Here is a 21,327-nt window from a genome sequence, read left to right on the forward strand (position 1 = left end):
CTCGATCGTGAAAGATCGAGTGATTGGATCTTATGACTTGCATTTTTAATTTTTAATTTTGGTTTGGGTGGGTAGGGCTGGATCGTGGTTGATTGATTGATTGATTGATTGATGGGGAGATGGCGTGGGTAGGGATTATTTACAGAGGAGGGGACTTTTTTCGTGGGTGGGTGTGGGTGTGGATGGCATTGGTGATGGGAGAGTGAAGATGGGAGAATGAAGATGTGATAGGTATGGGGAAGAGAAACAATGTTTGGTGGTATGACTATAGGATAGGAGGATAGGAAGATAGATAGGTCTTGTTTGCTTGCTTCTTCAAGGCGATAGGAAGATAGATAGGGTTGGAAGACGTGGTCAAATGGGTTATATCAATATTACTGGGACTAGTCATTTGGGTGTAAAGAGACCTACTTTTGGTAACCGATTTCCCTACTACATACACGACCCTACTATATACACACTTTTTTTTTATATCAAAATAAAAATCAATTTAAAATTTAAAAATCATTATAATAATATAAAATTCAATTCTATAATTAATTAATATTATTAATTTAAATTTATAAGGATTTCAAATTATTAAATTAAGAATTGATTGAATAATTAAATAAAGAGAATATAGAATTTTGATATATAATTTCTTAATAAATAATATATTATAATCTATTTTTAAAATTATAATAGATTTTTATAGATTTTTTGATATCAATAATATTATGAAAAAATCAAAAAAATCAAAAAAGTAAAAAGAATTAAATTTAATATAGATTATTAGATTTTTTAAATTATTTATAATTATTTTGAGAAAGTTGAAAATATATTTTAAAATGAATTTAAATTTTATATCTAATATTGAAGATTTAAAAATTATATTTTTGGAAAAGGAATTACATTAGATATTAAAATATATAAATTTTTAATTTATTAAAAGAAATTATTTAAAAAATCTTTTATTTTTAAAATTTTATTTTTAAAATTATTTTAATTTTAATTTTATTATATATAATGAGAATTTAATTATATAACTTTTATTTTAAAATAAATTCTTTAGAAATAAGTTTTTTTGTAATTTGAAATATTATTAATTTATTTTTTAAAACAATTTTTTCAAATAAAAGTTGAATTAATGTTAATTAATAATCAAATTTTCAAAATTTAAATTTTTTATTAAATTAAGATTTAATCGATATAGTTTTATTCTTTAATAATTGATTAAAATCTTTATAATAAGAATATTTAAAATTAAAATTTCTTAAAGAAACTAATAAATATTTATATTATATTTATTATTAAATTAAATCAAATTATTAATCATATTTATAAATCTCTATTTAGATATAATATTAATGAATTATAGATTTTAGTATATTTGTATTTTTTTAAAGATTATTAATATTATATAATTTAAAAATGAAATAAAATATTATAAATTTATTATTTTACTAATAATTAATCTTTAAAATATTTTCTACACAAAATATTAGAATTTAATATCAATATAATTTCATATTTTCAATAAAAGCTTTAGTTTTTTTTTTCAAATATTTTATATTATAATATATATAGTTTTATAATTTCATTAAATAAAACTCATATTTTTAATTATATTATAAAATATATTAATAAATAAATATTTTTTTCTATAAAAATTTGATGTCTTATTTATTATTATTATTACTATAATTTTTGAGATTTTTAAATTTTTTATTTCAAAATATTAAACTAATTTATTTCAATTATTTCAAATTTGAATTTCAAATTATAATATTGCTTTTTCAATTTTTAATTCAATTTAATTCAATATTTTACATAAATAACAAAAACGTGCATATAGTAGGGTCGTGCATATAGTAGGGAAATCGATTACTATAGTTCTGTTGATTTTAGGAATTTCGTCAAGGTAGATAGCTCGAGGATAGGTAGCAGATGAGAGTGGAACAATGACCACGTCAATGAACACGACAACCATAATATCGAGGATACTCCAACATCGCACTTTGCATGTCCAGAAAGATGGAAAGACAAACAAAGATTGGCTGAGTGGAGTGGTGAGTGCTGTGAAGAGGTTGCGAAAGCGGTCGGATCCAATGTAACTGATGAGAATGAATACCTATCATGGTACTTTGACCGATTTGGAGACCTTTGGGTTGCCCTGGTCGTGATGGGTTCTTGAAGCATCTTTTGCGGTTGTATGGATGGAGAGCTGGATGAAGGGATGGGTTGGTCATGAATTATATATTGTTGAATGCAACGATGCGATGCGGTGAGATGGTTGATGGGAAGATGATCTGTATGTGATGTATGCATTATGAGCGATGGAAGAGATCGTGGATGAGAAGATTGCCAGGACAGGGAGTGATAACATGGATTTTGTAAACTCTTCTTCTTGTGATGGTGCATCTATTGGAGGTGAATGCATGATAAGAAGAAGAAGAAGAAGAAGAAGAAGAATAAACAAGCTATCGACCGTATACTTAGCTAGAGGTGTACTGAATGTATGCGAGAACCCATTCCATTCCCGAGTCAGATCTATATCGCCTACTTGCATATACTAGGTACTTACCACCTATTTATACTCTGTCCGTATTTATCTATAGAGTACGAAGTATATCTGCATATTTACCAGATTCACAACAGATATATATACCAACTCTGTTGTACTTTATTGTTGTTGTTGTCGTCGTGGTTGTTTTACCTCTCTTCTCAACAACATCATCAGCATCATCATCAGCAGCATCATCACCACCAGCATCATCACCACCAGCATCATCACCACCAGCATCATCACCATCATCACCACCATCACCACCATCATCACCACCCAGCCCCCAATTTTCTCCATTCTCGGTTTCTCTTCCAATCAAGCCATCCATTCCAATCTATTTGATCGACCTTCCTTACCGCAACTCCCACTGCATTGTAACTCCGGTGTGGGGGGGTTGGTTTAACGTTAAAGGAAAATTAAACCTTCCCAGCAGATTCCAAGCATTTCTCGGAACATTGGGATTTCTGAGAATAGAAAATTCAATATCGACGAGGATTATATTGCTTGGGTACGGTAATAGTATATTGATTGATCTTGTTTCGATAGATTAATCAAGAGAGGGCTGCATATTGATTAGTATTGACTGACTGGGAACGAAAAGAAGTTGGTGTTATCGACAGTGACATAGATTCTCATCTATATATACCTTATCCAAGGGTCAACAATTTATATCTTCAGGTTGAGGGAGACAAGGTGGAATTCTAGGACCCGACTCTTATTCCAATTCAGACTCAACCTCAATCTTCGCTCAATCTCAACTTCAACTTCTCGTGTGATTGACCCAAAAACCCAAGGAGAATCGATTGAAAAACACAACAACAAGTGAATGGAAGGAAAGGACAGAAAGGGGTTGAAGAAAGATCTAATCATTCCCATCTTCTACATACATCACGAATCATTATCGACGACTTGGACGACTTAGTACCCATCTCGCATCGATTTGATTTACAGCAATCCTAAAAGGAATTCACGAAACAATCGACTTTCAAACAAATTGTCTCAGATCCGAATCATCTACTTGTTACCTCTCATTGATTAACTTGACACTGTACATAATACATGTTACACACTACATACTTACTACTACATACTTCTGGCGACGACTCTTTTTTCTTCCACTTACCTTCTACTCTACTCGGTATCCCAAACCAAGCAAACCCAACCACATACGAAGAGGAGTTCCACGGCTATTCTCTAATTCGACATCTGATCTGGGTTTGGGTTGTCATCTAAATTTTGGACAATACGATAGGATACGAAGACTTCACAAGTACAAAGTAAGTGAAGAAAGAAAGGAATTATTGACCGACCCACGGTTATAGACAACGATCTAATCCATTTCTCACTATCAAATGATCCAATTATTACTTCATTACTCAAGCATCCAAGCACCACATCATTCATCCAATCCCCTTCCCCCCCAAAAGAAAGCTAACCAGCTCATCATAGAAGATTTTATCAACACAACACCCAACACAACACCCATACAAGTGAAGTGGTACAACGCAACCCGAACCCTTACCCTTACCCTCTTCTACACACCTACCACTACATACCTCTCACCTCTCACCTCTCTTACCTTTACCTTTACCTTTATTTTTACTTTGACCACAACACCACGCTTCTTTCCTCCCTCTCCACTTCAACTTAAACTCCACCGCCAGTCCGACCTTTTTTTGTCCTTCTTCTTCATCATCTCATCATCGCCTCTTTAATTCCTATTTATTTCACATTCTCACTCATTCCTTCAATATTCAGCTTGGAAGTCGTCCTAAGAAAGACAAGAAAAGAAACCGTAAAAAGACACACCATCTTTCTTTCCTCTTGAAACGAATTCGTCAACGCAACTCAACTTTCTCAACTTTTTCAACTTTCATCTACGACGTTTACTTTTTCCCTTCTACCTAATAGATATCTTTGAGTTGTACGACTTCCAGTGGCAATCAAAAAATCAATTAGATATTGTGATACGATACTTCTTGTGTCTGAAATCCATCCAGTCTTTGTACAATCATCACATCATCAACATCGCCAAGTTACAAATTCCTACCAGGAATTCGTGAATCATTACACATTGGATACTATACGACAACGACAATTGGCCCGAATTTTCCACCCACTCTAGATCAGGAGAACTTTCGGATTCACCTAATACCAATACCACTCCGCTATTACTCATAAGTTTTACTTTTTCCAATTCAACATTCCAAGTCTGTCAAAATCATCGGATTACACAAACTTTGGAAGAAAGAACCTCCGTTCCCTTAGTGCCCAATCATCCTTCAAAGGATCGTCCCGGGGTATCTAAAGTTTTGATAATCACGAACCTCATATCAGCTCGGACACCGCCACGGTCAATAGTTAAGGCCTCCCTCGCTGTACAATCCAGTCTTACTTTTGACGTACAATTCGCCTCCTCAGCCATCATGAAAGGCCGTCCTGTCGACCAGCTCGTGTACGAGTGTATGTTTCCTAAACCCAAGACTGGCGATCCGCAAAGCTTCCAAGCCTTCTTGCAGCGCAGTCTGGTGCCTGAAGTTCGTCACGAAACTCAAGCTTTTTATGGTCACTTAACTTCGCAGGAAGCAAAGTATCCTGGCTTGGATTACTCTTACCGGCCGCATCGCGTTCGACTCTCGAGATTCCCGTGGCACAGACGACTATTTCGAGCTTTCGATAATTTGAGACTTACGGAATACGAAATTGCTACGTTGACAAAATGGGAAGGCACAAGATGGGCAAAGGAGAGATTTGAGAAGGAAAAAGGAATTATTATTAGGGATACAACGGGTGATGGAATAGAGGATTGGGTATCACCGGAGTTACGACCCACAGTTGTGCGATCCGCAGTACCAGCAGAAGAAGAAGAGTTGGAGGAGGAAGAAGAAGATTTGGATGATAATGACTTGGAAGATGATGATGCAGATAGTGATATCGAAATCACAAGTGTGGGAACTGCATTGAATGAGAGACTGATAGCAGCAGCGGCTGAAAGAGAAGCTGGCAATTTCATGGCACCCATGGATGAAGCTTGGGAACAATGGATGAAGGAAGCTTACGAGACGGTTGGTGTCGATATGTCGAATTCAAATTCGAATGTAAATTCCAATCCAGATTTGAATCCGAATGCCAATATCGTTGGTACGAGACCAGCTCCTAATGGATCAAGAGTTTATGTTGCACATCCATCAGCTCAGCCTGCGAGTCATGCGAGCCATGCGGGAACAACGAATCTAACACCCTTTTTCGACTCATCAAATGGTCGACAAATCCCTTCGAGATATATTGATATTGGACGTATTGACTCATCGAATATGTCTTTTTCAAGAATGCACGCTGAGGGTGATAGTTCAAGGGAACCTATCGAACAGACAATCATGAGAAGAAGAGATTTTGAACAAGCAGTCATGAGAAGAGCTGATGCTAGTAGAGAACATCGTTATCTATATGCAACAAGACATCCGGATGTTTTGAGAAGTATTCATGGAAATCGTCATGTTCCTGAACACGAAGATTATTCTTCGTAATGATATGAGGTTTATTTATCTCTTGATTTTCTCCCGGGTTAGGAATCATTCATAGCAACTCAAGGTTAGGGGGCATACATCAAACACATATTTTCTTTTGTAGGAAGCATTCTCACACTTATACATCCATTCATATCGGCGTTCATATGGAATGGAATCACATATCTTCATGTCATTTTTCAATGGGGTCTTCACTTAAGCATTGGCGTTTTTAGCATATGGGGTGGTGGGGAGGCGGGTAGGATATGGTTGGGGATTGGGGATTGGGGATTGCGGGGGTATTAAGGTGCTTTGGCATCTGTTTACTTCTCTTTATATTAGTTTATTATTGTTGTTTGGTTTGGTTGGTGGTGCATAGGATGGATGGATGGATAAGTGGGTGGGATGGATGGGTTTGAATGGATTGGAAGGGAAGGGGAGAGGGGGAGGAGGAATGGAGGAATGGGGGAAATAGGAAGAATGGTATATCTACCTAGCTTTTATAGTACTAGTATTCAATATACAAAGTTACCTATATCTATTTATCGTGATTCTGATTCTTGATCTGCTTTTTATCTCTTTCTTTGGCTTGAATTGTGTGAAGTGGGGTGAAGTGAGGGGAGGTGGAGTTGAGAATAATGTGGATGTGAAAGAGATAGAATAGAGAATTCAGATGAATAACGAACAGACAAACAACAGACAGACAGACAGACAGACACAGATTAGTATTCCATTCATTTATCACACTCTACTGAAATAATATGATATGATATGATATGATATCAAGCTCATGATGCAGAACAAGAAACAAAACGAAAATGAGTTTGAGTTGATACTTTTTTTTTCTTTTTCAACCATGATTTTTATGATTTTGAGCAGCTGGGAAGAATGAAGAATGAGATGAGAGCTGAATGGAATGAATTCATTAGTTATGGAAATTTGAAATGAGTTGATTTTTCTTTGCAAAGGTAAGTGTGTATATGATTATATGTATATTGTTAGTGTCGTCTAGATACATGAGTAGGTGGGTATTGTGTTGTTTGCGTTTGTGTTTGTGTTTATATCGGTATCCAAAATTGAAAATATCACGCATCTATCTATTCCATCCATTCCATTGCATCCCATCCCATACAACGCCATTCCCATCCAATTCAGTCCAATCAATCCTATTCCAACTTATCCATGCTATTCGTATCATAGTCTTCATACCATCTATCCAATTTACAGATGTTCGCTTTCCTAATTCAAATCCAACAACGCCTAACGTTCAACCCACCACATCTATCTATCCATGTACTAATTATCCAAAAGATAAGACCACTCTGGGATTTCTTTGATGAGACTCCACATATACTTCTCCACCTTATTCGCACACTTTGCATATGGCGTGGAATCATTATTATACTTTTTACAATTGGAGAAAACGAGCGTTGCGTCCGCGACGAAATCTTCTGGTTTCTCATATGAATCCTGATCGAGTTTTCTTTCCATGGTTTCAAAATCCATCGGGTTAGTAATGACTGAGTAATAATCTGCAACTTCATTACCATTGACAGGAGCCTTAAATGGCCAAGCCTTCTGATGATTTTGAAGCGAACTCAGGAGGCGAGAAAGCTGAGCATAATTTGGTCCATGACGAGGTTGGCGAGCTAATTCGTCCATGGCGGGTGTCCATCCAGAGGCACGAATAGCTGGGATGGACATGGGATCGATGGGAAAAGCACCATTCTTCCATTGTTTGGGTGGTGCGTGGACTGCGTCTGATTTGCTAAAGGCGAGAATCTTCGCATTGACTACCTCCTTTTGCTTAACGATCATGCGGTTTGATTCAAGGTACCGAACTCTGGGAACCATTTCGCAATGCATGATTGTTCCACCTTCGTAATCTTTGATATAACCCATCCAGAGAGGTTTTGGCAGAGTAATTTCTTTGGTGAATCCTTGTTTCTTAAAGTATCCGATAGCATAATTATCGGCGTAGGTCAGAAAATGCATGACTTTGGAGGAAGCTTTGACATAATCTTTGAGATGGTTCATGAGATGTGCACCATATCCTTTGACTTGCTGATCGGATGATATGGCACAAAAAACAATCTCTGCAAACTCATGATCATCAAATGGTCGATAGGTAATCCCTCCTAATACTTCTAGTGTTGCTTTCTTTACCAATGCCATAGATAAATGATTTCGATCATAGACTAGACGAGCAATATATTCCTTTGGCATTTTGGGCAATTGTTTTTGAAAGATACCTTTCAGCCCCGAGAGAATTATAGTACTCTCATTCGTATCGTCATTATTGACAACTCGAAAATCAATTTCACCCTCTCGCTCTTCGATCACTGCGGGCTAGATTACTGTTAGACAGAACCTGATGATTGATCGCATAAGCAAACTCACTTTTTCCGGGAACGGTATAATGTTAATGTTGGCAGGATGTTCTGCATTCATCTTTTTTAAATTGTCGGTCAATTCGGTTTCACTCATTTTCATCTTCTTAGTAGATACGGGAAAACTAGGGGGCTCCTCGGTAGCCTTTCGCTTTGGCGCATTTTGGGAATTTGGAAGCGACTCTTCTGTACCAGCTTTTCGTTTTGGTGTATCTTGAAGATTCGGACCCATGACTGTGTTGGATACAAGAAGCTCTTGATCTGAATCCTCGAAATCTGAAATCGATTCTTCTGAGGTTGCTAGACTTGATAGGCTTGATTCTCCTGACACAGTATGTTCTATGAAATCAGGTGTTTCCTCAATGCTAGACTGTGGTAATTGAGAACGTGATCTTCTAGGGCCTGTCGTATTCCAATATTGGCCCAAATCACTTTTGATATCTTGGGAAGCCATGTTAGCAACTTTGATCAATTGCATGTAGATTGAGGAACGGCTTACTGTAGTTCTGAAATATAAAGATAGATAACAAATCAGAGGTTAATAGTGTTGTTGCTACTTGCCTATTCTATCTCTCTTAATATATTGAAGCGTATTGCCGTTGCCAAAAGGTGTAGAATATTATGGGAAGGAGGGGAAAGAGATGGAAAGAGATGCGTTTATTGTCAGAAACCTGGAGAAGTTGATCATCAAGGTTCGGGGCCCTTCATTATATAATCCATCATCTTAGTGGCTCAAATGAGTGGCTCGTGTGGCTTAAGTGCATTAGTGTTTCTGGGTCCATCGGTGGAGCTTTTTTCCGACGCTAAACTATTCCAGGATGTGAAGCCAGATTGCTGATGCTTTCCACAGGTGTCGTAAGCTTTGAGCTATATCAATTGTTTTCAACCTACTGCAATTATACATAGCAGAGACAATAACATAACATTCAAATTTCAGTCAATCAATTCCCTCTTGGATTCCACTTGCCCTTTCTCCAGAAGTCGATTCAACTTTACCTACCAGTACCTACACATCTTCCAAACTCATCATATGGAGTCCTCATTACACGGAGTTTGGGAAAGTGCCGTTGGCAATCCCTTCATCCCTACCGTTGGAAAAGACAGTCAATTCACCTTGGGATTCTCATTATTGTGCATCGGAGTTCTTCTTTCTGGATTATTTGGTCTCAGTATGCTTTTCAAGAATTACATTCATTGGCTTGTAACTAATAATTCGCTCTAGATCGATCAGCTCTCACTCTGCCATTACTTGGACTTCCTGCTTCAGCAGCCATTGCGTATGTTACATTGGAATATTCTTCTTCGTGCAGGTACTGATATTAAGTAGATTTGGTTCAGTTTATATGATCTGTGCGGTTGGAGTTTATGTTTAAGATACCCCTCCATCATCGAGACGAACATACTACGTTACCGCATTTTTGTACAATAGCTGCATGATATAAAAACACAAGGAGTTAATATAATTGACATATCTGATTTCGCCGATACATTACTCAAGCTCCTCTACAACAGTCCATCTTTGATAAATCATCAACCAATTTCTCTCTATCCATCTTCACAATGTCGACACCTCCTGTTCACGAGGAGCCAGCAGTGCCAATCTTCAAAGCCGTGTCCAGTTCTGCCCGGCAGCTCTTCCAATTACTCAATACTATACGATTCGCAACCAAAGTTCAAGTCCAAATCAGTACTGAAGGTATTCGATTTGCGGTTGAAGAATCTCGAGTAATGCAAGGTTAGTTCCCATAGTTCAATGGACGTAGTTCGCCTTGTAACTTTTTTTTTAGGAATTGTATTTCTTGACAAAGCCTTATTTACCACTTTCAACTGCACTCTTCCTGAACCGAATCCAGAAGATTTTGAGGAAGAAGATGCGTCCTCAAATGATTTACCTGCCTTTCAAATATCTCTTTCCGCCCTACTCGAGACTTTACAAATTTTTGGCGCAGCAGATGCTACTTCACGATTTTCCAGACCCGAAAATGAAGGATATAATAGTAACATCCGTCCCAATCGACAAAATGCATTCAGCAATCAAGCTTTAGGAATGGCAGGCGTATGTCGTTTCTCTTATGCCGGAATAGGATCTTCCTTCAGTATTATTCTCGAAGAAGCGGGTGTCACCACAACTTGTAATCTCAACACCTATGAACCGGAAGACTCGGAAGAAATTCCATTTCAACGAAATGAGATGCAGGTTAAGATCATTACACAAGCTCGTTGGCTTTTCGATGCCATTCAAGAGTTAAATAACATGACTCCGACTCGACTTGATATTCTTGCTCTTCCTTTAAAACCCTACTTCAGCTTATCTGCTTCTGGCCATCTGGGAAGTGCTAGTGTTGACTTTTCTAAAGGTAGAGAATTATTGGAAACTTTTACTGTCAAAGAAAGGTGGTCTCAAAGTTATCGTTTCGATATGGTAAAAGCTGCTGGGGATGCTATGAGACTAGCGAGTAAAGTTAGCGTAAGAGGGGATGAGCAAGGTGTTTTGAGTTTGCAATTCATGGTGGAAGTAGATGGGGGTGGTGTTAGCTTTGTTGATTTCAGATTTGTGCCATTTATTCGAGGGGAGGAAGATGAGGATGATGAAAACAGTCAAGAGGATGAGGATGATGAGTTTGGAGAGGGAGGTGATGATGAATAGTAGATTATCTGAACATTATCAAGCAAATTCAATATGATTTTGAGTATCCGATGTATCATAACTCTCCGGGCTTCAGCCTAGCTGTCTTGTGATATTTTTCATCGCCATCTTTTATCATACAGTGCCTTCTAATTGTGATATTTTCATGTGGACTTTTGCAGGTTGGACTGTACTGTACCAGGATTCACCTAGAAGCAATAAATCTACACATTCACCGTACGTGAGTTCTAGCATGTGGTACTAAGCGGCGCACCTCTAGGTATAGTCATAAAGACACATCTCTTAAAGGACTTTGCATTATCGCGAGACACTTTATAAACTCAACACACATACTTACTTTTCTTCCCAAACACCACCACTTTTCTGAACTCCCAACAGACCACACCATCAAAACCCCAAATACTTTTGATCATTCCACAACAAATTTGAAATGGAAACAAAGTCCAACAACGAACCCATCGCCTTCGGGCTCGCATTCGCTATCATCATATCGACGATGCTATTCATTGGGCTCACATTCGCTACCATCATATCGCCGATTCTATTCATCTGTGGTAAAATGATGCGCGGAACTGATATTAAAGATGTACAGGTCAAGGAACGAAAACGTGTTGTTTCGCGATTAGTACGTCTGGGACCGCATCGATTACGAGGGATTTGTGAGGGCGAGGGAGTGAGTTTCATGGTTAGGGGTGAGCGGGGGGATTTTGCTGGAGATGGTGATGATGATGGAGAAGGTGAGGAATTGAGAATGTTTTCGGAAGAAATTACACGAGAGGTGCGGATGCAATTGAGAGGGGAATTGAGAGCGCAGTTGGAGGGGGATGTGAGGGGGGAAGTTGGGAGGGATTTGAGGGTGGAGATTAGAGAGGAGATGAAGAGGAGTGGGAGAGAAGGTCGGTTGGTGGAGGATGTTAGGGAGGAGGTTAGACGGGAGGTTCAGGGAAGATTAAGGAGGGAGATGGAAAGGGATTTGAGACGTGATGTTAGTAGAAAGTTGAAGGCGGATATTAGAGAGGAGATGAAAAGAAGTGGAAAAGAGATTGGTATGGTCACTGAAGTGGTTGCGGATATTAGGGAGGAGGTTAGACGGGAGGTTCAGGCGAGGTTGAAGAGAGAAGTGGAGAGGGATGTGAGGTGAGTTTTGGGGGGTTTCGTTTTCTCTGTTTTGTTGATCATGAGTTATTTGCTAACATTACACCGATTTAGAAGAGTCATTGATGTGGAGAAAAAGCAGTTGGAGGCGAAGTTGAGGAGAGAGATGGAAATGGAGAAAAAACAATTAGAGGCAAAGTTGAGGAGAGAAATGGAAATGGAGGCGAGAATGGTCGAGGTCGAGAAAAAGGTCGAGAAGAAAGTCGAGGCGCAGACTGAAGAAAAGAGCATGGTAAGGAGGGATGGAAAAGGAAATGGAAGCGAGGAAATTATGATCTCGACAATGGCCACGCAGAAGGAAAACGAAAGCGTTGAAGGCAGCGAGGAGGTTATGTTTTCAAAGACGACCACACAGAGTATTGTTGCAAGAACGAAGACGAGATAGGCAGTTTGCGAGAAAGACTGTTCAGAAAATTGGGCTTGTCTTGTCATTGATATACTGCTCTCTGGTGGTATTTAATGGAGACGGTGGGGATGCGAGCATCGGCTGGGCGATATGGATCGTGGGCGTAACGGAGAGGTGTTTACTTAGATGAGTTCTATCAGATATAGAGATATATCCACTTAAAGATGTATGTGGATGACTTCTTCCTCGTGTTTAATGCAATTTTCATGTTTTGCTAATTTGTACCAAATTACGACTGTTCATTTCTATCACTCCTACAATAAAGGCACTTTGCAATTGGCAGATATAGACTATTATTTGAAGAAAATCACTGTATGCATGCAAGTCAAGTTTTCTTTGTGATGTTCATGTCACAGTTCCATCGAGGAAGACTGTTTTTGCACAATGTCGGCAGTTTCCAAGAGCAAAAGCGAAATGTCTTTTCTTATAGAGCATCTATGTGACGACCCTGCAACGGCACTTTTATGCATCTCATTCTATCGACCTCATCTCTCTTCCCTTGATCTCAAACAGCAACGGAGAATCGACTGCGTATTCTCACCAGGACTAATTAGCTGAGGATGGATGGCTAACGATGTCATGGAGAACTTTTTTGCCTTCCTTTCCACTATTGGTCTACCGCAACACTAAAGCAATGCTATACATGAGAGTGAAAGAGTATTGTTCTTACAGCAAGCAATGATGGCGCGAGTTGTTTTTCTCGAGCAACAATTATTTGCCTACGAGAGTATGCAACAACGGCCACCAGTCACTCAATCAATCCATCTCTGTTGTTCTCTATCATACCCAATCACCGCTAAATCCACATTCAACGTTCTCAGCATCATTGCCATTGTAAATTCCTGTACTAATTAGTATTGTGTCACATCAAACACTATTGAACCTACATCTTCCTCTCCGGGATTTTCTCCAGTGTCTCCTAGACCTGGAGCTCTCTGTGCCTTCTCATTATCCGTTTCAGGATCAATGCTATATTCTGCATAAACGTCTCGATTTTCTTTGTCCTTACCCTCCTCATCTTCATCATCAGAGTTGTTGTTATTATTGTTATTGACTTCATCTTGTTCCCAGTTATTTTGGTACTCATGTTGTCTCTTTTGCATTTCCTTCCAAGCTCTTGGTCCACCCATCCTATGCCATCCAACAATATCAGCGTAACTCCTATGGCCCAAGACAGAGTGACATACCTATTAACTCTATCTCTAACCTTCCCAAATAACTCTTCTGCTGCCAATCTACTCGCGCTCCTCCATTTCTCACACAAATCTACCAACTCCCCATCAATCTCTCCACTTCCATTTTTATCTTTTGCTTTACTATCCCTCTCAATCTTCTTAGCCTGCTCTGCCGTGTCCAATTCCTCCTTCAATTCCTTCAATAGCTTCTCTAATTCTCTCTGCTCCTTCAGCAGTGGCGCAATATCCGGATCAGCATTGATAACTGCTGCTGAAATGGGCGATGTGAAGGATTTCTTGGTGCGAATCGCAGTCTTTGGAGATGGAATACTCACGACAGGGTAAGAAGTTGGAGTTTTGGAAAGTGAAGGAGTAGAAGCTGCGGCGGCAGCGGCAGTGGAAGCTCGAGTATTTGGAGAGCCTTTGATAAGAGGCGATTTGAATGGGGTCTTGAAAGGTGATCGAAAGGGTTTTTGGAGAGTACTTGCAGCTTCAATTCGACGACGTTTCGCTGCTGGGGTAGACATCTTGTGACTTTAACTTGAGTTAGTGCTGCTGATGGTAAGTTATTGATCAAAGATTGTGAAGCATTGTTATAAGAGCATTCTTTAGCAGATGAGTATGTTCTGTAATAAGTTTTTGAAGTTGTGGTTCCCGAGAGTACGAGAGTCTGGAGAAAGCTCGGACCTCCATTATATTGCTCTTCGTCAGGAAACATTTGCAGTATGAAAGTCACCAGATATTGCCTCTCTTGCAGTATTAAATCAACTGGCATTAAAGTGGATAGGCCGATTTGCAGCACACAAATCTACTGGTCTTCAAGCGGAACTGATCATAATTCATTTCTTAATATTTTACAATTCTATATGTAGCGATGAAGCAGTGATAAAAACACGCTCCGTAATCTTGTAGGAGCCATATTCAATGTCTTCAACTGCTCTTCCCATGATTTGCTATCATCCGATGTAACATCTTCACTTAAGATCTTCCGAATATCCCTGGATGATCCTAGGTGCTCACCTCGTGGAATACCTGATAGGTCGACTGTGACAGTATTGTTCTCGATATTTTTGTTGCCTATGACGATTATTGCACCGTAACGTTTTCGCTTTGCTTCAGAAATCTTCTTCTTGACCGATCGGGGACTATCATCTAACTCGATAGGAAGCTCGATGAAATGCCGTGATTTTGGCCATGAATTATGATACGCTCCCTGTCCCAATTCCATTTTGACTTTATTCGCGTAACTCACTATTTCTTCCGAATCATTCACCGTGAGGATGATAACTTTAGAGGGGTTTAACCAGAATGGCCAGTGACCATTATAGTGTTCTATCAAGAGAGCCATCATTCTTTCCACAGATCCGAGAATAGCTCTATGAATCAGAACTGGCGCCACCGGTCCTTGTTTAGCCAGCAATATGGGGTCATCTGTTGTCTCTCCCCTGGCCTCAATTTCTGGTGCAGGAGCTTGATACTCTAACTCGAAACGTTTTGGCAACTGGAAATCAAGTTGAATTGTTGCGGTTTGATGCTCTTTTCCATCAGAATCTTTCAAAATTACATCAATTTTTGGTCCATAGAAAGCGCCATCTCCTTCATTCATGGTCCATGGTTGTCCACTTTCATCCAATGACTGCTTCAAAGCTGTTTCGGCATTGTCCCATTCTTCCTTTGTTCCAATGTAATGATCGCTCGGTCGAGTAGACAACGCTAATCTATATGGGCCAAGCCCTAACGTCGTATACACCATTCGAACGAACTCCAATGTACCAGAGATCTCTTTCCCAATTTGTGAAGGTCGACAAAAGATGTGCCCATCATCCTGGTGGAATCTTCGTACCCTGGTTAAACCGCTCAGAGCGCCGGATATTTCGTTCCTGTGCAATGGACTGAAATCAGTATATCTTATAGGCATCTCACGATAGCTTCGTTGCTTTGATGCGAATATCAAACAATGACCCGGGCAGTTCATTGGCTTCAAACCATATTCTTCATTCTCTCCTTTTTGGCCCCCAATTGTTTCTCCAGATGCACCACGACCAACCACTGAATACATGTCTTCGGCATAATTCTCCCAGTGCCCCGACTTTTCCCATAGGGATTTTTTGTATATTGTAGGTGTTATCACCTCCTCAAAACCAAAATGTGAGTATTGGGCACTGAGAAACTCAGTCAGTGCTTTAAACATGCGTGCACCTTTAGGAAGAAACAGAGGTGAGCCGGGACTATAAGGGGAAGTAGTAAATAGTTCTTGTTCGATTCCAAGCTGTCGATGGTCAGCTGCCGGAGTTGAGAGGCTTGCTGTGGTAGCTTTCGCGACATTCGAGACATTCGAGGCTATTGATGGACTCTCGCACGATGCACATGAACGGGTCAGAATAAATGTCGCATGGTTCGACTTCCTTGGGCTAATATATCGAAGGCATTTTGGAGGTGATTTGACATTCAGTCCATTCTGGAACAGTCGCAAGGCTCTAGAGGAAACCATCACGAAATTTGTGAATCATACGCTGATACCAAAGGAGCCTTGGGAATCTTTCGATATGCAGCTCTGAAGCTCAGTTAGGTAATTTTTCCGAAATGGTGGGGTAAATCACGAGTCAACGCGGTATCGCGTTTGCACGTGATATTAACCTCACATGAAGCCTGAAAATTCTAATACACCAAAGGCAGCAAGGAGAGACAAGTTCCAGGATATTATATTTTGCGGGGTTGCGATAGGTGGGAAAGACAACAACAACAACAGATCATGAGACAACGTCATTCATCTATTTATCCTTCATAACATGAGTTAGAACAAAGTTGCTGTCGCCACTTTCAATATCTACATATGTTCACCACATTCAACTCTTTTTAAATCATTGCTTATCGTATTCTCAGTCCTATCTTGCTGTTGTGCTACTCATATCCTTGCGTTTACCAAATTAGTAGAAAGGACAAGGTCGTAGCGTTGACATCAATTGCATTACCATCACTTACCACTACAACGATTCAAAGCAAAATTTAATCATCGGCCGCAGCTTCCCACGATGCGTGGCGGTAGACCAAACCTACAGCTTGGCGAATCATGGGTCGTAGAAGGCAACCAGGAGGACTATGAAGAATATCTGCCACCCATCGAAGCAGATTACGATCGTCGAACAAGATCTTCTGTTCCACGAAGACCTACAAGAGGTAGTAATAGGTCCCCAGACCCGGAATTCGTGATGCCTTCTCTGGACGCGGAAACTCTAGAAGCTTCATGGTCTCAGGCAGAGAGCACTAGTAGAAGCCCCCGGCGATTTCAAGAATCTCAAAGACGAAACTCGCGACAGGATCCAAACCTTGAGAGCTCTAATATACGTCTAAGAGCCCAAACTACTCATAACAGATCATCTTTGGCTCCTCCAACTGTAAACTCTCATCCACCACATCGTCCAAATTCCGACGCCAACGATATCATTACTACCATCATCGATCATACAACAATGGTCTTTGCATGGATTCTAGAGATCTTGGGGGATGCGCTTAGACTTTTGCGTACGCCTCTATCTTACTTACTTGCTATATGCATTCTCTCCGGCATCGGTCTCGTAGCACGAAGCCTGGTTACCACATCCATCTACGCATCATTATCTCCCATTTGTCTGATCCCAGGGTCATCTTTGTTGAATTTGCCGTTCTGTTCTACTCATAATGCTGATTCTAGTAAGGCAAAAGTACCAGTTGAGTTTGAACAAGTTATGATGGTTCAATCTCAGTTCGAAGATATACTTAGGGAAAGCGCTGGAGGAGTCTCCCTGCCACTAGACATGAAACGTGGAGAGAGCTTTCTTAGAGATCTTCGTCAACTTGTACGATACAGCCAATTGAAGTCGAGGTAAGCAATCGTTTGATACTTCCAAATAGGCGAGCCTCTTTAACGAAGGTCTGGCAGCCGAAGACTACGAGACCAGTCCCACCAAAAGAGCAAAATACTAACACTTTGACTTACAGGAACGAACTTGTCATGGAATTTGATGGATTCATCGATACCGCAAAAATTGCATCATGGGACCTTACAAAGTTCAATAGTCATGTGGGTAGAGCAGTGGATAGTGTCATTTCTATCACACGCTGGACCTCACGAGTTCTTGATGGTATTCAAGAACGCGAAACTTCCCATGGCTTGATCGGAACCTTTGTCAATGACAAGCTACTTGCACCCTTTCAGCCTGCCAAGTTTTCTGAAAGACTTGTTCTTGATCAGTATGTGGAGCATACTCGAGCTGTGGAAGAAGAAATCGCTCGTTTGGTTTTGGAAGCGCAAGCTCTATTGATGGTTCTAAATAATTTAGAAGATCGCCTGGAAATTATTCATGGAATTACAGTACGAGACGGTGTCCAAGTACAAGCTAGCAAAGATGAGACTCTGTCAGAATTATGGGCATGGCTTGGTGGTCATCGAGGCAAGATCAACAAACTCAATGGCCAGCTTAATTTGTTGAAAGAAATTGGCGACCGACGTAAAATTGCTTTAGCACATGTATCGGGAACCTTGATCAAGCTTCAAGAGATTAGTTCTGGTCTAGAGGACTTGCGAGAAAGGGTAGCCGCACCAGAATTGCTGCGCGACAGAATCGACATACCCTTATCCGTTCACATCGAACACATTCAAGCGGGCATAAATCGACTGGAAGAGCAGAAACTTATTACACAAAAATCAAAGGATGCTATCATGGAAAGAGCGAGAAACCGTCATGATATGGAAGAAAATCTTATAGATGGATGACGTATCTGGGTCTCCGGCTGCTTCGGCGGTAGTCAGAAATTCTCGCTAACGAACAACTCACCAACTGTTGGTCGGTACTTAATAATGAGGATTAAAATCTTTTCTTTTTTCGGCTGTGACGATCAGAGTTCTATTACTGTATACTCTGAGTGCCAGTATCTTTGTCGTAGCTCTTGGGTGAATTTGTGGGTATCAAGAAGCTTAGTGGATCGGCTTCGTTAGTTTGCCAGCTAGTAGCTCATACGCTAGTAGCTGAGAGGTCCCAATAAACCCCACACCCCTCTTCATATTTCTTCCTCTTCACACTTCACTTATTTCTTCGTTTCAATATATCAATAACTACGTACTGTGTCCTTACACATTATTCTCCCGCCCACCTCGACTTCTTCATCTCGGGCCACCCCACTCGGCTATTATCCTTCTGATCATTCCTCTTCTCTCGAATTTCTTCCGTCTCTGATCTTTCTCCTCTTGAACCTAATTGCTTGTTGTTTCTTAAGCTAATCCGAGACAATGGCCGAAGTTAATGAATCTGCGATGGGAGAAGATGAAGGCGTTTTCCCAAAGGAAGAAATCCCTTCCTCCTACATTCCCAATAATTTCACATTACCTGGAAAGGAACTTCAAAGACTGCCGGTTATTTCATGTGGGATTTCATCTAAAGGATCTCGAGCCATCATTCCGGAACTTCAAGTCATTGCTTCGGAAATACGAGTCCTTGGAGGAAGAATTCATTTTAGCCATAAGAGCTCGAAGCGAATCTACAATGAAATCATTTCCGATCAACACCACCCCAAACGAATGAAAGAAATTGACGATGATCAAGAGAGGCAAAATGCCAGATTTAACGAGCCAGCTTTGGACCTTCTTACCATAGAGCAAGATCTTGTAAAGGATCTAGAGCCGATTTCGCGAGATTTGACTCTCGTCCGAAGATTCAAACCCATGTTTGACCAGAAGAGAGAGATTCTAAAACGGAAGAAGACTCTTCCGCAACAGCAACCACAGAATGGCACGAAAGTTCTATATGTTCATGCGGAGGATAAGCTTTATCCGCGAAGTGTCAAGGGGACGGCGGGGCGCATAAAATTAATACCAGTATTTCAATTCTCGGAGCGTGTTACAACTCTGGAGGAGATCGAACATTCGAAAAAAAGTCAAAAGCTGGTGCTATCCAAAGAACTGTCAAAGGATATGTTGGAGCATTGTGTTCTACGAATTGACCACAACGATTATTTGCTCAACGACTGGAGAAATTTTATAGCCCTGCCTACAGAAGACCAAAGTGTAGGGGACACCAGCATAGAATTAGTGAAGAACCACTTGCTCCACGGAAGATGGGTATGGATCACAAAGGAAACTGAAATTTGTCGTAGGAGTATCGTGATTGAGCGAACGTCTCAACTTTACGACGCTCGGTTGATCTACATTCTCAGCAATGATATACAACTGCCCAATCGGCTCGAACCCCTTAAAATTTTCACTCAATCCAGACGCCGAAAGTGGGATACTTGGGAGAAAACGCAAGACCAGCAAGAGTTTTCTTTGGCTTCAACGGAGGCAAAGCTCTGGAGATGGGTACATGGTAAAGCTTACATAGAAGGTGAAGGCGGACCTCTTGCGTGGATAAATCACGAGAACAACAATGATTTGGCCAGGTTCTCCCGTCTAGAAAACCAGGGACATCGTGACTGGAGGACAAGAACGGCAATATTTGGAAAGAGAATAGATCGTTCTCTGTGTATCACACCACCTATGGTCAAGATAGATTCTGGTCTTGGCGTAGTGCAAGAAAACAATGATTCCGGCGAACCCTCTTCTTCTACCGAATTCATTTCCAAATTGAAGCATTTACCTGGGTGTGATAAGACGAATACCCCAGGATTTGGCTGTGATTGCCCAGGTCCTGCCCGAAAGGAGGGCCATCAGCTGGATGACGACTGTAGTGAGAAATGCCAAAAACTCATAAAGAGTCTAATTACAAAAGGATATAGCCTCGAGCTGCGCGTTTCCAAATTAGAAGCTATTGTTGAAATTGCTTTAAGTGGAAAATCAATTCGCAAATGGGATAAGAAGATTCCAATATCGAAATCCAAGCGTTCATCGACAGGTCCAAATCCCGCAGCGGTAACAACTCTTTAATGCTCTCACGATCTTGCACATCAATATTGGATATAGAGATATGATCTTTTTCATTTTTTGATGTTCTACTTAATTTGTAATTTGTAATCGGAAATCGATGGGTCGCAGGAGATGGAGATCTAAATGAGAGCTATAGGTTCGCTGGATAAATCTGTATTGTTGAAAGAGGAGGAGAAATGTTGCGTTTTGTTGGTTTTATTCTTGGGGCAATGGAGTATGATTATGCATAAAGAGTTACGATTTATGGCTCTATAACAGATAACAACTTATAATAATCACTGTACATATTTTCCCTAAATCGAAATACGCAACTAGATAGGTTATTTTGAAACTACGGGGTGCTATGTTGCGATTGAGAAACATGCCACTATTCCCATAACTCAAGTTAGGCGAAGCCTGGCGAGCTCAGGATCAAAATGAATTCTGAAAGTGGGAGGGAGAAAGCACATGATTATTCTTGCTAGTTTGATTACGCCTAACCTAAATGATTTGGTACTCGGGTTTTCTTGTCATGTTGTGAATTCAAGTTCTTCATCCAAAAGTCAATCTTCCATCCTCTCGTCAGATTGGTGACTATTACAAAAAGTGGGTTATTTCTATCATAGGTA

At 40.1% G+C, this 21,327-nt stretch overlaps 10 protein-coding genes across 10 annotated transcripts; 6 read left to right on the forward strand and 4 right to left on the reverse strand.

Moving 5' to 3' along the window:
* Nucleotides 1–2,591: 2,591 nt before the first annotated feature.
* EAF01_002157 (uncharacterized protein) lies at nucleotides 2,592–2,873 on the reverse strand (the record flags this gene model as incomplete). Its single annotated transcript, XM_038910408.1, has 1 exon — nucleotides 2,592–2,873. The coding sequence occupies one exon, from the start codon at nucleotides 2,871–2,873 to the stop codon at nucleotides 2,592–2,594; it is 282 nt and encodes a 93-aa protein (XP_038773330.1).
* A 2,098-nt stretch (nucleotides 2,874–4,971) lies between these two features.
* EAF01_002158 (uncharacterized protein) lies at nucleotides 4,972–6,072 on the forward strand (the record flags this gene model as incomplete). Its single annotated transcript, XM_038910409.1, has 1 exon — nucleotides 4,972–6,072. The coding sequence occupies one exon, from the start codon at nucleotides 4,972–4,974 to the stop codon at nucleotides 6,070–6,072; it is 1,101 nt and encodes a 366-aa protein (XP_038773331.1).
* Nucleotides 6,073–7,347: 1,275 nt separating this feature from the next.
* On the reverse strand, nucleotides 7,348–8,895 carry EAF01_002159 (uncharacterized protein; the record flags this gene model as incomplete). The annotated part of the gene is made up of 2 exons (XM_038910410.1): nucleotides 7,348–8,400; nucleotides 8,452–8,895. The coding sequence occupies 2 exons, from the start codon at nucleotides 8,893–8,895 to the stop codon at nucleotides 7,348–7,350; spliced, it is 1,497 nt and encodes a 498-aa protein (XP_038773332.1).
* A 576-nt stretch (nucleotides 8,896–9,471) lies between these two features.
* Nucleotides 9,472–9,814, forward strand: EAF01_002160 (uncharacterized protein; the record flags this gene model as incomplete). The annotated part of the gene is made up of 3 exons (XM_038910411.1): nucleotides 9,472–9,610; nucleotides 9,664–9,718; nucleotides 9,769–9,814. 3 exons carry the CDS (start codon nucleotides 9,472–9,474, stop codon nucleotides 9,812–9,814), a joined length of 240 nt encoding a protein of 79 aa, XP_038773333.1.
* A 187-nt stretch (nucleotides 9,815–10,001) lies between these two features.
* Nucleotides 10,002–11,152, forward strand: EAF01_002161 (uncharacterized protein; the record flags this gene model as incomplete). Its single annotated transcript, XM_038910412.1, has 2 exons — nucleotides 10,002–10,176; nucleotides 10,229–11,152. 2 exons carry the CDS (start codon nucleotides 10,002–10,004, stop codon nucleotides 11,086–11,088), a joined length of 1,035 nt encoding a protein of 344 aa, XP_038773334.1. The 3' UTR covers nucleotides 11,089–11,152.
* A 366-nt stretch (nucleotides 11,153–11,518) lies between these two features.
* Nucleotides 11,519–12,628, forward strand: EAF01_002162 (uncharacterized protein; the record flags this gene model as incomplete). Its single annotated transcript, XM_038910413.1, has 2 exons — nucleotides 11,519–12,225; nucleotides 12,298–12,628. The coding sequence occupies 2 exons, from the start codon at nucleotides 11,519–11,521 to the stop codon at nucleotides 12,626–12,628; spliced, it is 1,038 nt and encodes a 345-aa protein (XP_038773335.1).
* Nucleotides 12,629–13,401: 773 nt separating this feature from the next.
* EAF01_002163 (uncharacterized protein) lies at nucleotides 13,402–14,351 on the reverse strand (the record flags this gene model as incomplete). The annotated part of the gene is made up of 3 exons (XM_038910414.1): nucleotides 13,402–13,491; nucleotides 13,537–13,780; nucleotides 13,837–14,351. 3 exons carry the CDS (start codon nucleotides 14,349–14,351, stop codon nucleotides 13,402–13,404), a joined length of 849 nt encoding a protein of 282 aa, XP_038773336.1.
* A 335-nt stretch (nucleotides 14,352–14,686) lies between these two features.
* Nucleotides 14,687–16,315, reverse strand: EAF01_002164 (uncharacterized protein; the record flags this gene model as incomplete). Its single annotated transcript, XM_038910415.1, has 1 exon — nucleotides 14,687–16,315. The coding sequence occupies one exon, from the start codon at nucleotides 16,313–16,315 to the stop codon at nucleotides 14,687–14,689; it is 1,629 nt and encodes a 542-aa protein (XP_038773337.1).
* Nucleotides 16,316–16,856: 541 nt separating this feature from the next.
* On the forward strand, nucleotides 16,857–18,577 carry EAF01_002165 (uncharacterized protein; the record flags this gene model as incomplete). Its single annotated transcript, XM_038910416.1, has 2 exons — nucleotides 16,857–17,686; nucleotides 17,803–18,577. The coding sequence occupies 2 exons, from the start codon at nucleotides 16,857–16,859 to the stop codon at nucleotides 18,575–18,577; spliced, it is 1,605 nt and encodes a 534-aa protein (XP_038773338.1).
* Nucleotides 18,578–19,090: 513 nt separating this feature from the next.
* Nucleotides 19,091–20,719, forward strand: EAF01_002166 (uncharacterized protein; the record flags this gene model as incomplete). The annotated part of the gene is made up of 1 exon (XM_038910417.1): nucleotides 19,091–20,719. One exon carries the CDS (start codon nucleotides 19,091–19,093, stop codon nucleotides 20,717–20,719), a length of 1,629 nt encoding a protein of 542 aa, XP_038773339.1.
* Between the last annotated feature and the right edge of the window lie 608 nt (nucleotides 20,720–21,327).

The sequence above is a fragment of the Botrytis porri genome (assembly GCF_014898465.1).
Source record: "Botrytis porri strain MUCL 3234 chromosome Unknown BPOR_003, whole genome shotgun sequence".
NCBI classification, from domain to species: domain Eukaryota; kingdom Fungi; phylum Ascomycota; class Leotiomycetes; order Helotiales; family Sclerotiniaceae; genus Botrytis; species Botrytis porri.